We start from the raw sequence: 13,373 nt of genomic DNA, 5'->3' as shown, positions 1-13,373 counted from the left end.
ACTGTATCGAAAAATACAAACAACGATTAAAGAGTATTTTGATTCGTAGAACTTTTATTTATTACTAAACTGGAATAACGAACAATATCGTCGGGAAAAGTATAAGAAACCGTATGGAAATTATTGGAAAAATCATTTCATGTGCACTGATAAGAATGGTAATTCTTTGTTAAAATTGTTCAAGAAAAAGTTTGACCTTGAAACAGCTAAGTACACGGGAAAAGCGCGCCAAACACATGCAAAGTTAAAAACTGCGTACGTGAAATGTCAGTTTGATTTAAGTAGCGATAATGTCTGACATAAAGAGCGTTTTGTCCTTACTATGTCAGCATTTGAATTTGTCGATCAATGTCGTGATGAAACCTGAATATTTTAGACTAGCGAAATTCAATGGCACGGCCGAAAATGTTGTAAGTGTCATGTATAGTACCACATAACCTCTGTGTATAATGTTTCGCATGTAAACAACTAATGAAAAATCGATAATTTATTTTCTGCGTTAGACCGAGACATTTTGGAAAGCGTTGCATGTTTTAAGCTATCACGCTGCCAGAGAAAAAGAGATCAATATTGATTTCCAACAATGTGGTAAATTGTGTTATTTCCTGTTAAAGTTGTTTTGTTTATAAGACATTGTACGACACTTTTTGAAATTTTCTACTATGTTTAAAGATTAGTCTTTTTTTAGATATAATATTGGCTACAAAACTCTATTTTGCATATTTACAGTATCCGGCAGTAGAGTTTTATGCTTTCTGCAAGGATAGTAAGAACAACAGACAATTATTATTAGCATTAGCATGGCTTCTTGGAACACAAGACGTTCTGAGTATTATAATTCGAATAAATCTGTCCAATAGCGTACTTGGAAGAGAATGTTCGAATTTGTGTAAATCCGAAGTAACTTTTACATTAAAAATTAAATTAATATATGCATTTAACGATGTACTTTGAAGCTACATACTTTTTTAGGAAAAAGAAATAGAATATAATATACCAGAAATGTTAACTGCACAAATAAACAATATTTTACACTTAAACGGTAAAGTAAATTATAATATAAAAGAGATATCTGAACTAATTTCTGAGAGAGCTAATTTAGTGAGCAAGGTTCATGCTGCGAGCCTTAATGTCAGTGGTCTTCCACATCTGAGCGTATCAGAATTAGCATTGATAAAACGTATTGCAACTGTAAATAAAAATGCACTATCCGACGAAGATCAAAAATACTTGAAGGAATTATCCACTATTGGTACTTTGTTAGATCTACATATGAAATGGTTGAAAAAGGATTATATATTTTTTGAATGGATGGTAAACAATTGAAACTTCATTTTGCTTTTGTGCATTATTTACTTCAATGTACGATTAAATGATGTATAATAAAAATTTCAGGTAACAGTAGTCGAAGAACACAATAAATTTTTAAATTCTACTACAATCGATATAAATTGGAACGAAATTATAAAGTTTATTTCTCTGTTGCGTCACATTGTACAAGAAAAACTTGAAACTCTGTCCAGTAAAGATGAATCTGCTTGTCAAGGTCGCGAACTTGGATGTGTATCGCGTTTGTTGAGGTCTAAAAAGGACGATATAGAAATGGATAGTTGGTTAATGGAAATTTCTACAGAACTGAACAAAGAAATGAAAGATTTGTCAGAGAAAAAGGAAAAACTTTCCAACGAGTTGAAAAAAATTCTACAATTAATCCCTTCCTGTATTCAACTTTAATTTACGTAAAAAAATAAAAAATATCATGAATCAGGTTCATACTATTCTTACAATTGAACGAACATGTTAAACTTATATTACAAAGTACTTTTTAATCGACTCTTATTGCTACAATTTCACTAGTACCCTTTGGGTCATGTAGGAATGGTCGTCACTTGATCAACTACTCCAAACGACGAGATAAAAACATTAAGAATGGTCACCAAAAATATACCAATCACTGTACAATTATTCGCCCGTTCAGCCTTACACATTTGAGCGCTGTCTTTAACGTTATACCTGCTATTCCAGATCAGACCTATTCCTACAGCAATTTGCAAAAATAAACTGGCACCTATCATAATCAGCGAGGGATAAAAATACGGATGTCCTCCGTCAGTCTGTAACACATAACGCAGTTGATTCGCGTTGGCAGATAAAAGAGCCAGGTCCATCATTCCCTGGGCGAGCGTCTTTTTATGCTGGTAGATGTTCACGTCAGGTATAGGTTGAAGAGGTTGCACCGGAAAAAATGGAGTTCTGCTGTCGGGAAACATCGGGATATCCGGTGTCCGTGGAGCATCTGGCAGAAAGCTGTCATCTATTCCTCGATGATCGAAACCGATCGCTGGCTTTCCCTCTGGTTCAAGGTCGTCGATCTCTGGTCCAGAAGTTGGCCGCGGATTATTCGTATTGTCCGTCTCCAACATGGAACCAGAACGCGATCTAATCCTCATCTCCAATTCTTTGGAAGTCAAGGGTTCCGGCACTTTGTTCTCAACGTCATCCATGAAAATGATTTCATTATTGTTGTCTTTTAGTCGAGACATGTTTATTAATTCACTGTTGATCACAATTTTTCACGTTTGATCGTTCACTGTCGAAGCACCTTCAATATTTTTCAGATAGAATGAATTGCAGTCCAACGGTTTGTGATAAACATCCTTCGTGCACAGGAAACTCGCGGTTTCGAAGCTCTAACACCAGCGTACAGATTTCTTACATAAGATCGAACAACTCCAAGATTTAGCTAGTTCATCGATCGCACCTTTTGTTTTCCATACGATTCGTGCACGAAGAAACGAAGAATTCGCTTACCGAATGTAAAATTACGATTACAAGAATGAAAATCGGTAATTCGTGTTAACGCGGTACGCGTTGCACGTTGCGCGCGTATGCGCGCCTCTTTGTCTTAAAGGACAAGAGGCAGTAAAACGCTTCTGTACTCGCGCACGATTACTGTCGCTCTCAGCTGAAACCGATCTGTTTGTTGGTAACAGATTGATAGAAGGCTAGCCCCATTCAGCAAATCGGAACGAGCTGATTCATTATTATGTTCGTGATGCCATCGTTACAACGTCATGATTCCCCCAGACACTGGATTTACCACTTTGGTCAGGGCCGTTTTTTTCTTAATTAATATCGTTTCAGTTGCGCTCCACTTTCCTTACGAACTTCACTACATTTTAACACTTTCGTTTAAAGACTTTAAAACAGATACTGGAAACAATGCTCGGATACATATTGTTTAAACAAAGAAGCCGATAATCGCCATAAAATTAAAGTTTCGTTTAATTTTCATATCTCTGAAAGTGACTTGTATTCAAACGGGTCAAGTTCGACGTATATACGGATACGATCGACATGATCAGTTTACTGTTTCGCGCAACATTTGTTCAATTGTCCTTTCTTTGAGTACAATGTAAATTCATCGAAATAAGGGAAACCACTGAGACTCCGCGCGTTGCGTGCTACTGCCACGTGTTCCTGAAGGCAGGTTCGAAGACTCTCTTTTTTAATGCTTTATGTCAAGGCTCCTGTGCGATGCAGTAGAGGGGGAATGGCATTGCTCCAACAAAACCTTGTAAGATCCGCGATATGCTACTATAAATACCGTTTATCGTTCACAGAATCGGCAATACGCAAGAATACAATTTACTTAAAAATTAAGAGAATAAGTTGACAAGATCGTTTCGTTTTATTTAAATTATGTTAATCTCTTACGGAAACCTGTATCTTGTGGCGTATCTGACTCTATTGTTTAACAAATGTTCCATCCGAGACTTCCGGTGGCTATAAAATCTAGTTTCAACAGATCGAATATTTTCGTTCGTTTTAGATGCAAAACGTTTGAACGGGAAATACCATTTTTAATGTTCTCAGAAGCGGACCGCCTCGATCCAAATCAGTTATCCCGAGTAGAGTTCTGTCGTATTTTCCCAACGTCATCGGGTGATTCCCAATGCGAGACGCGCTATGCCTGTGATAACCGATTCCGGTACCGCACGCAACCAATTGTTACTGTATTGTGCATACAATGATACGGGGAATCGTAAACTGCACGAGGAAGTTTCCTGATCCTGAACTGTCGCGAATGAAAGTCTAACGCGAGGATTAGTATGCAAACGAATGTATTATGAATCAGTATGAACGCATATATCTACGTGCGTATATAAATATGTATCGCTATAGATATTCTGTTCGCTTACAAGCATTTATAAACACGTTACGCTTGTATACGTTTTATACATAGATACGCAATCATAATCAAACCTAATGATTATTTTTTTGTTACGATTAATTATTTACTGCTCGTTCGTTACGACGAATTTGAATGTATTATAATGCCGTACACGTGCACTTTTCAGCACCACGGTGGCGTTAATGTTAATCAATCCGCAGACCCTCGAACCAAAGTCTCCTGAAAATTTGTATCGATGCATCAGAGGCAACGAATGTAAGCGAACTATACGGTTCACCCTGTATACTGGGACTCCTGTCCGGTGGGTACTCGTACTTTATGAATTCTAAAATTATCCGGGACAAGTCTATCTCCGTATAACTACGTGGAATCACGATATCGAGCTAGCTCGTCGTCAAGTAAACAACCATACCCAGTAAACTTTGATTCTAGAAGCAGCATTCCTGCAGTCGCGTTCGAACGAAGCACGGAAACTGACGACGGCCGTCTAGTCAAGTTCTTCGGCGTGTTGGAAAACGTGCAAAACCCTCTGTCGAAGCTCTGTTACCTCTCGTTCGAGGTGAGACCTGTTCGACACGCTGGAAAGTTACAAAATTTCAACCGATACCGCTGAAGTAGTCGATCGTACCGTAAATAATGTAAAGACTGGTCATGAAAGCACAGAAGTGTTGCTCTCACTGTCCAGGAATACTCGTTCCGCCGGGAAGCAACGAGTCGCACGAATGCTGCCAGCCAAAATACGTTTCCGGGAACTTGAGAGTACCGTCTCTAATGAAACACGTACCAGAATGTCCGGTGAGACGAGACATTGAGAAAGATGTTTCGGAACCGTTGCCAGTGAGTCGTCCCTCTCATCACGATCAATTTGCCTTGGCGAGGAAACTCCACGCGGAAAATTTGGAACACCAGCCTCTTCCCGACAGGGTCGAAGATTCCGTCTTCGAGCTCCCTGTATCGGAAAAATCCTGTCGGATTTTATCAGGGAAACGTTGCTGCGATTGCTACAGGAAAGAATCCAAGACATCGAAACACGGACCGGCGCTAGGTTACAAGGAACCAAAAACGAAGATGGATTTGGCGATCTGTTGGGAGACTCCCATAGATCCTGTTTACGAACCACCGAGACCAGTCCATATTGATGGTTCCGAGGGTGGTCTCGCGCCGGCTATCTTCACGTTGGTTCAGCCTGCCTCGAAGTCCGAAACGTCTGTTCGTTCTGGGAGCTCGAGGAACGAGGAAGGTTCTCAAGGTCGATGCGAGGAGCGAGGAAAATTGAAACGTTCCGAGAACAAGACCATTGTAGACGAGGATCGTAAGAAAGGTTGCTGCGAATGTCTCTGTAAAGGTTTGAACGGTGTAAACATCTCGAACCGAGTCGAGAAACAACCCAAGAGAACGTCCTTTAGAAAGTGCACGGCTTGCGAACCAGAGACTTTTGAAGATGATCCTAGATTGATCAAATCAGCGGTTGGATTGGCGTTGGGTCTTGAAAAGGTCGATCATCGAAAAAATGGTTCGAGAACGGTTGTAACGAGGCCGAAGACACCTTTCGTTAGAAGATCATTCTGCATCGACAACTCGGCTTCTCCTTTGAACGTCGTGAATGGATGCAAGGGTACCAATTATCCGGAACACTGGAGGCTCATGTCGGTTTATCAACAATCGTACAGAAATCCGTATAGACGACGGAACTCGTATCGTTGATAGATGTATTATAAACTGTCTATTCCGTCTAATCTTGTCCACCGTGTCAGAGGCAAAAGATTTTAATCGTTCAAGGCCGTTCCGGTCAATTAAAACCGCGGCGGAAATATTTGCTACTCGAGATCGCTTTTATGAAAAATTATTTTAACCAGTTGATGGACACATACATACGTGTATTTGTTCAAACGTAAGTTTTTACCGATTATGAAACAACGTAGAGGAAGCTTCCTATGCTCTAGATCTTGCTACGAATGGATTCGAAACGAAACCGTGACTTATCGTTAACCCAACCACATGGTAGGGATATTGGCTTGTACGACGAAGATCTTTTGTCTCTATTTAAAATTACTTATCATTATTTTAACGCTGCAGGAAGTAGTTGCTTACCTTCGAACGGGTCTTGGACGATTATGAAATAGCGACTACGAAATAAGTAGGTAACAATTTGTAGGCAGATATTACCGGACATACAGAAATAAGCAAGACCAAATATATAAGTTGCGTATTTTTTAGCTCCGATTGAAATGTAATTCTAAAGTGAATAGGTACACATACGTAAGGAGACGGAGAAGCGAAAACAAGTGAACTCTTCTCTATAATTATTGGTAAACAATACCGTTTCACGTTCAATGTTCTCAAAGACGAGGATAAATTAATTTCTACTCAGCTCGACGAACAGACTTCGCTCCACCCTGTACGCTGCTTATATTAATATACCGAGAAGCAATCGCTTCGTTTACATGCTGCGCTTCCTCGAGGTTGAGACTCTTATTCAAATGCTCGAGGGCCACGTTCCGAAGACGATTCAACAAATACGGATACCGGTGTACGTATCGTCGGAAATCGTTCCGATCCAAAATGTAGATCTCGCTGATTTGCACCGCGATCACGGACGCTATTATGTACTCGTTTTCCATCACCAGCGCTATCTCACCGAAGTAAGTTCCATCCTCCAAGTGACAAACCTTGAAATACAAAGAATCTTGTCAAAAAGCGTTACAACGAATAGAATCGCTCGTAGAACGTTTACTTCCGTTCCTGTTGAATTGTAGACCGCCAAAGTTCCGGAAACGATAAAGTAGAGGGAATCACCGCGCGTACCAGCTTCAATCACCTTATCGCCGATCGTAAAGATTTCGGAGCGCAGCGTGCCGACTAACTGCGCCACCACCGTTTCCGGTAGATGTTTGAACAATTCCACGCTGTTGATCAGCGCCCGATAATTATGTAGAATGAGTTTCTGGAAAACGAGGCCTACCATGTGCTTTATTCGATTTTAATTGCGAGAACATAGAAAACCGATTAGACGCAAACGATCGAACCTCGCGCAAACAGGGCGACACTTCGGCTATAATCTTCTTGTTTCGCTCGAAGCCCTTTTTATTTCGGTAATGATAAAACGTCAATAAACGACGCTGCAACCAACGTGGCAACTCTTTGTAACGCATGTACTCTTTTAACTGTTGTATGATCTTCAGATGATACTTGATCGTTATATCGAACGTGGTCAACAAGTACGTGAATTGGGCTACGAAACGAAGAAGAAGCTTCGTAACGTTGATACCGAGAACACGGAGGTACTGTTCGTAGCTTGAATTTTGTTTACATAATAAATACAAGAAACCGAAGAAACCGACGATCGTCAGTATCAGGTTCAATATTATGTCCTCCGGCGTTTTCATGTCTAAGTAATGCACGGAACTAACCAACGCGGTCGTCGCACGGTTCAGGCACACCAGGTACCTCTTTGTTCTAGTTGTCTTGTTTCGAAAGTAACCCGATCTGATCCAGGAGCTGAATATAAATGCGAACTACTGAATAAATTTGTAATTGTAGGCTTCGTTGCTAAGCGGACACAGATACCAACTCGTTACTTAAGGTACCTAGGTAAGCCACAGACATCGGGACATAATATTCCAGACAACCGGCCCAATGCACGCACACTATTGTAATAGCGAATGTTTCGACGATCTTGTACAGTTGAAAGCTCATACGGTACACCTGAAATCGCGCGAAGTCACTTACGGTGTTCCGATCTCTCGTTAAGGTGTATCGTTATGGTAAACTGACGTTTTGAAGTCTCCGAGAGTAAACGATGATATTGCGAATCCGTAAAATCTTCATCATGTTGAGAGTGGTACAATACCACGTCGAGTTCGGTATAATGAGATTGACGAAGCCTATAGGGATCACCGATACGAAGTCGATCACGAAGTAGTTCTTCAAGTACTTTCTGTACGGTCGTAAGAGCGTGATTAGGAATGATGGTTTACCATATAAGCCAGGACTTAGGTAACTAATTTGTAAACCGGACTCATGATTGTCTAGACAAATTTATCTCTTGATCGTAGACGATTATACACGTGTAGCCGGAACATAATTTATGCCAATACAAATAGTATTTCGCGCTCGAAGACAGGAATCTTTAGATGCATAAATACGAAAACAAAAAAAAAAAAAACGTTCGAGAACGTAGAGGTAATGTATGATGAGCTAATTCGTTTTTCCCACCGAATAGATTAAGGGTTAATTCAAACGTGACCCTGAATGGAGATCAAACGATACATAAAAATAAAGAATTGCACGCATTGTTCCAATATTCAAGTTCTCTGAACGAACGATACCGAATTAATTTCATTTTTTCGCATCCCAAATATGGGAACATCGAGCCATTAACATACAGTGCTACTATTCTGGGATTAAGAACTATGACTTTCGTCCGGTAGTCATAGTAGCCTGTGAAGAACCATATCACTATGTCGCACAGAAATACGATGTTCATTGTGTCGTTGATCATGTACCAGTTGTCGTAATTCTCGAAGTAAAACGTGATGGAAACTGGAATTACCAGAAGGCCCACGAAGGTGAATATCGTCATTAATGATTCCCAAACGATCCTATGGAAATCAAAACACGATTGTTGCAGGGAAAACGGAACACCGAACAAATTATATTCTCTTTAATTTATCGTAAAATTTGCACCAAGTGATTTTTCGGGTCACGAGACCTCCTCGAACTTGCAATTGAATCGTTCTTCGTTAATTTTTCATCGCTATCACCTTACGTAATTTAATAGTTGTTTTGTCCAGACATCCGATATATTACAGATATACTCGTACGTGTTACGGGGAGATGGAAAGATATCACCTGACAGAAATTGCGAATTGTATTGGATCGGACGTTTTAGTCGACCTTCGAAGGCCTGAGTCTAAAAAAGAATTGCCCCTTAATTCAGGTGATATCTTTCCAACTCCCTATAATATGTACTTAATTTAATTTGTAAAATATACATTCTTGGAGATCTCGAATGATCGTAAAAATGAAACTCGGCGAAAAATTTTTTAAAAGGTAGGAAAAATATCGAAAAAAGATGGAAAATTATGATCAACCTGAAGGAACTAAAAGGATGTATCATGTAGGGATACAATGCGAGGTGTCTCGAGATCTCATAATTTACTATAGATGTGCTTTTCAGCCACCAACGTGTCAATGGATGTTTCCGGAATAAAATACATTGACGTAAGAACCACCGTCGGATTTTTGATCGAATTGAATTCCCCTTTATAAAATTGTCCAACTCGTCCTGTTCTTTTGGCTGCTCGCAAATATGTTGAATAATGGGTACACGCTATGTGATACGAAAACCGAACAATTTCCCGTCATAATATGTAATTTTAAAGAATTGACGTTTCATCTTAATATTTCACTTACTTCGATATTTGGCGCCTCCGAGAAATAAGGTACGTAAGCCATTAACTCCATACCTCCAATCATTTGGTAGCAGTTACGTAAAATGAGCTCTTTTTATTTGTGCAATAATAGTCATTAATTTTCTTTATCATAAAATAATGAACGTAATTAGAATAAAGTACTATTAAAGTAATATGTGTCCCTTGTTAAAGTTTACATTTAACAAACTATTGATAATCTTTTATCAATGAATACAATTTCTTTACTTTCGATAGAGATTAATTCGATAATTGACCACAAGAATAATGCATTTGTGGTAAGCGATTATGAAAGGAAAGATAAATTTCAAATGAAATGTATTCGGCTCAATTTTCTAATGCTTAAGATAATTTATTTGACTATTTGGACAAGTGACATTTGAAGCGTAATTTGATATGCGCATGAAGCACGTGATTTCCGTAAAAACAGCTGTAGCACAGCTGAGCGCGATGGTCTGAACGTCGTACTAACGTTCTCCGAGAACTACGGATTAAAATCCGTACTTCCGGATTGTTGTAATTGTCAAGATTACCATTTCGTGGCACTGTTTTATTATATTTGTGTTATGGCGAAAACGTTCGATAATAAGGATCGTATAAGCAACATGACAGACGTAGAAAGTCTTCAGTTACCTATAGATGTAAATGAATTCTTTTTCGATATTTCATGTTTACCCACTCGTGTTACCCTGTCATTTTTCCTTGTACAAATCAGAATATATATAAAATAAAATGTGGTATTTTAAGTTAAAAACAAAACATTTATTTCTAAAGAGTATTACAAACAATTCGAATGATTACAACTTTTGTCATTTCTAATTTTATATTTAAAAGTCAAATATATTTTGTTTTCAGATCATTATACATATACTGTCGTACCTGTCTACATCCGATAGGATGTCAGCAAGATTAGTTTGTCAAACGTGGAGAGAAGCATCGCTTGCTATGAAATTTGTCGATCAAGAGGCACTGGTTCTTGGTCGATTGTGTGTAAATAGGTTCAATCAATTGAACCAAGTAATGGATATATTACAGCATTCTACCCGACCCTTCTATCATTTTGTTTTTATTGATATGGAATTAAAAAGAAACATGCCAGTGTGGGATCGGTATGGGCCATGTATGAAGAGTCTTGAATTGGTACAGTATATTATTTTTGTACTCAAAAGAGATAGCCTTTTTACAAATTTTTATATATTAATTTTCAGTCATTCTGTGATTTAAACGCAAAGACACTTGTAAATATTCTAAAGTGCTGCCATTCTCTAGAAGTATTATCTCTCACTGCTTATAAACAGTGTCTAATATCTGAGAAGCTTCTGTCGGATGAAAACGACATAAAGGAGCTCTCGGAAAAGTTTCAAAATCTACGAGAACTTAATCTTAGCGATAATCGGTTTTTGAATGATGATCTTTTCAACAAACTAGTTGCTATTTGTCCAAATTTAAAATCCATATGTCTTATGGGTTGTCATATATCTTTCCATTATGGTGTATACAAAAAATTTTATCCTCAAAATAGGACAACATTACCAAATGCTTCAAATTCAGTCTTGACTTTTCTGAACATATTACATTACTTCAAGCAACAACCATACAAGTTGAAACATTTGAATTTTAGCTTTACCTCGATCGATGGAACTACTTTGGCCACTTTAACAACGCTGCAAGACTTGAAACTTGAATCTTTAATATTGCAAGGATGTTATCAATTAACTATTGAAGGAATCAAAAGCCTTGCACATCAGACTTTTTTGAAAGTTCTTGATATTAGTTTTTGCGCGCGTGTTACGGATGACAGTTTACTTTGTATTTGTAAGAATTTAACAAAGTTAGAAACGCTTAGGATAAGAAAATGTTGTTCAGTTACTGATATTGGTATACAGCATATTCGATTACTCAGGAATTTAAAAGAACTTGACATCTCGGATGTTGAACAACTCACCAGAAAATGTATTACTCATGGACTTTGTTCGAATTGTGGTATAGATGCCAGTACTATAGAAGAAAATATTGATTCAGAAAATTTTTTACAAAATAAGAACTTGCAGATGTTATTTGCAAATGCATTACATCTTCATGAAGAATCAATTGAATGCATATCTAGATGTTTCCCTAATTTAAAACTACTTGAACTTGGTTATTGTTTTAAAGGTGTTACGGATAAAACAATACAGGTGCGTAAATAATTTTACGAATATTATATTGTACCTTAATATTATACATATTTTATGTAATGTACAAAGAATACTGTTTGAATAAGAAAAGAAGTGATCCTTTGATAGATTCCATGTTGATTGTTTTTAGTGAACTTTCAGAAATTAGTAAAAGTTAAGAAAATCTCTGTAAATCGTATATATTCCTGTATCAGAAATAACTTGAGATCGTGCATATAAAAGTAAGTTTATCTTTTATAGATGATACTCGAGAAACTTGTACGTTTGCAAGTATTAAACATAACTCAATGCAATTATGTCAGTGACGCTGGTTTAACGGGTATGGGTGCTGGTAACCACGAAAATGTTGAAAACACCCAAGATGTATATGAGCCAGAATTCACAGAAACTAGACTAAGAATTGCCCTACGTTCGAAAGCCGAGGAAGAAATAGTGCATGATGCCGATCAAAAACTGGAAGTCACGAACCTATGTGAAAATATGTCTAGGCCTTTAGACTTGAAAACGTTTTGTGGATTTTCGTTAATTAGGCTTAAGTGTCTCCGTGAACTTGACCTCTCTGGCTGCTATAGAATTACTGATGTTAGTTTAAAACACGCATTCACTTTTCCAGAATTAAAAATCTTAAATTTAAGCCAATGTGAACAGGTAAATATAAACTTATTCAAATTATATACTAAAACGGTACATCTCTGAATCACACTATTTTACATTGCTAAAGGTAACACATGTAGGATTGGACTATTTATCTAGAAACAATCCAGCAATCGAAGTTTTAAATCTTAGTCTGTGTCGTAATATATCAGATATTGGAATATCATATCTGGCCCAGAGGCTACATAGATTAAAACGGCTTCTTATACAGGTAATTCCTAAGATAAAAACTAATAATTATTTGTAAATATTTTTTCTGTTTTTTTTTTTTCTTATAGACATGTTCACAACTCACAGACCAGTCTCTTGAGTCTATCAGATTGTATTGTAAAAATCTTCAATACCTGGATACCCGTTATTGTTGGGGTATGACAGTGACTAGTATTAAGAATTTAAAACATTTGAATATTCACTGGATTAAACACACAGATGAAAACTTTCCAGAAAATGAAATACCTCCACCTGCTCCGCCTTTACCATCATTACCTTCTTTATCATAGAGGCGACGTCAATTTTTCCTTTCGCACTTTAAAGATAGGGCAAGGGAAAATTAAAGTATTATTTAAAAACGGATATAAATGTTATATTTGTAAAATTAAACGGAATTAACAAAATAGCAAACATATGCTAACAATTTACAAATATCTATTTCTACAGAAAATGAACTTAGCTTAAATATTCATAAGCAATTAAATAGTGATATTTGTATGTTTGATATTCATTAAGACGAACTAACAATTTGGTTCAACATTTTGTAATTATGTCCAATTTAGACATTTACAAATTACTGGATAAAGCACAAAGAAAGTTTTTTCATAAATTTTTTGCATGAAGATTAATTGTATATGTGTAATATTATACACAAGGAAATTGTAACTAGAAGTATTCAAATAAGCAGTTTGTGCACTTAAAAAT

General features: G+C 37.3%; 5 protein-coding genes across 15 annotated transcripts; 3 read left to right on the top strand and 2 right to left on the bottom strand.

Moving 5' to 3' along the window:
• The first annotated feature begins 135 nt into the window (after positions 1-135).
• On the top strand, positions 136-1,773 carry LOC143152073 (tubulin epsilon and delta complex protein 1). Its single transcript, XM_076321755.1, has 5 exons — positions 136-410; positions 504-588; positions 689-900; positions 973-1,314; positions 1,396-1,773. The coding sequence occupies exons 1-5, from the start codon at positions 291-293 to the stop codon at positions 1,732-1,734; spliced, it is 1,098 nt and encodes a 365-aa protein (XP_076177870.1). The 5' UTR covers positions 136-290; the 3' UTR covers positions 1,735-1,773.
• LOC143152086 (ninjurin-A) lies at positions 1,334-3,495 on the bottom strand. The gene has a single exon (XM_076321781.1). The coding sequence runs from the start codon at positions 2,541-2,543 to the stop codon at positions 1,869-1,871; it is 675 nt and encodes a 224-aa protein (XP_076177896.1). The 5' UTR covers positions 2,544-3,495; the 3' UTR covers positions 1,334-1,868.
• A 23-nt stretch (positions 3,496-3,518) lies between these two features.
• LOC143147637 (uncharacterized) lies at positions 3,519-4,808 on the top strand. Its single transcript, XM_076313050.1, has 4 exons — positions 3,519-3,577; positions 3,833-3,991; positions 4,362-4,496; positions 4,628-4,808. Exons 1-4 carry the CDS (start codon positions 3,519-3,521, stop codon positions 4,806-4,808), a joined length of 534 nt encoding a protein of 177 aa, XP_076169165.1.
• A 38-nt stretch (positions 4,809-4,846) lies between these two features.
• LOC143151999 (uncharacterized) lies at positions 4,847-13,343 on the top strand. Of its 11 annotated transcripts, XM_076321662.1 has the most exons (9): positions 5,927-6,196; positions 6,272-6,332; positions 6,413-8,763; positions 8,826-9,639; positions 10,483-10,767; positions 10,836-11,804; positions 12,045-12,452; positions 12,526-12,669; positions 12,737-13,343. In XM_076321662.1, exons 5-9 carry the CDS (start codon positions 10,525-10,527, stop codon positions 12,956-12,958), a joined length of 1,986 nt encoding a protein of 661 aa, XP_076177777.1. In that variant the 5' UTR covers positions 5,927-6,196; positions 6,272-6,332; positions 6,413-8,763; positions 8,826-9,639; positions 10,483-10,524; the 3' UTR covers positions 12,959-13,343. The 11 variants fall into 11 exon arrangements, 10 of the variants coding, with proteins under 10 accessions (XP_076177777.1, XP_076177768.1, XP_076177733.1 ...); XM_076321653.1 differs by having other exon boundaries at positions 6,272-8,763; XM_076321618.1 differs by having other exon boundaries at positions 5,927-6,332.
• On the bottom strand, positions 6,559-9,661 carry LOC143147632 (potassium/sodium hyperpolarization-activated cyclic nucleotide-gated channel 4). Its single transcript, XM_076313038.1, has 9 exons — positions 9,611-9,661; positions 9,289-9,527; positions 8,581-8,796; positions 7,970-8,132; positions 7,767-7,900; positions 7,506-7,693; positions 7,222-7,427; positions 6,930-7,139; positions 6,559-6,864 (listed from the first exon to the last, which is right to left on the bottom strand). The coding sequence occupies exons 1-9, from the start codon at positions 9,659-9,661 to the stop codon at positions 6,559-6,561; spliced, it is 1,713 nt and encodes a 570-aa protein (XP_076169153.1).
• Positions 13,344-13,373: the final 30 nt, after the last annotated feature.

The sequence above is a fragment of the Ptiloglossa arizonensis genome, chromosome 1 (assembly GCF_051014685.1).
Source record: "Ptiloglossa arizonensis isolate GNS036 chromosome 1, iyPtiAriz1_principal, whole genome shotgun sequence".
Lineage (NCBI taxonomy): Eukaryota > Metazoa > Arthropoda > Insecta > Hymenoptera > Colletidae > Ptiloglossa > Ptiloglossa arizonensis.
This window is presented reverse-complemented; position numbering and strand designations above follow the sequence as displayed.

Bases quoted from the DNA above. Each gene is read 5' to 3' on its own strand.
- LOC143152086 (XM_076321781.1), bottom strand. From the start codon at position 2,543: ATGTCTCGACTAAAAGACAACAATAATGAAATCATTTTCATGGATGAC.
- LOC143147637 (XM_076313050.1), top strand. From the start codon at position 3,519: ATGTCAAGGCTCCTGTGCGATGCAGTAGAGGGGGAATGGCATTGCTCC. The intron at 3,578-3,832 runs GTAAGATCCGCG...CGTTCGTTTTAG, and splicing joins CATTGCTCCAACAAAACCTT to ATGCAAAACGTTTGAACGGG. The intron at 3,992-4,361 runs GTACCGCACGCA...TGCACTTTTCAG, and splicing joins GCCTGTGATAACCGATTCCG to CACCACGGTGGCGTTAATGT.
- LOC143151999 (XM_076321597.1), top strand. From the start codon at position 10,194: ATGGCGAAAACGTTCGATAATAAGGATCGTATAAGCAACATGACAGAC. The intron at 10,768-10,835 runs GTACAGTATATT...ATTAATTTTCAG, and splicing joins GTATGAAGAGTCTTGAATTG to TCATTCTGTGATTTAAACGC. The intron at 12,670-12,736 runs GTAATTCCTAAG...TTTTTCTTATAG, and splicing joins TAAAACGGCTTCTTATACAG to ACATGTTCACAACTCACAGA.
- LOC143152073 (XM_076321755.1), top strand. From the start codon at position 291: ATGTCTGACATAAAGAGCGTTTTGTCCTTACTATGTCAGCATTTGAAT. The intron at 411-503 runs GTAAGTGTCATG...TTTCTGCGTTAG, and splicing joins ATGGCACGGCCGAAAATGTT to ACCGAGACATTTTGGAAAGC. The intron at 1,315-1,395 runs GTAAACAATTGA...TAAAAATTTCAG, and splicing joins ATATATTTTTTGAATGGATG to GTAACAGTAGTCGAAGAACA.
- LOC143147632 (XM_076313038.1), bottom strand. From the start codon at position 9,661: ATGGAGTTAATGGCTTACGTACCTTATTTCTCGGAGGCGCCAAATATC. The intron at 7,428-7,505 runs GTAAACAAAATT...TTCGTTTCGTAG, and splicing joins CGGTTTCTTGTATTTATTAT to CCCAATTCACGTACTTGTTG. The intron at 6,865-6,929 runs GTAAACGTTCTA...TTGTATTTCAAG, and splicing joins ACAATTCAACAGGAACGGAA to GTTTGTCACTTGGAGGATGG.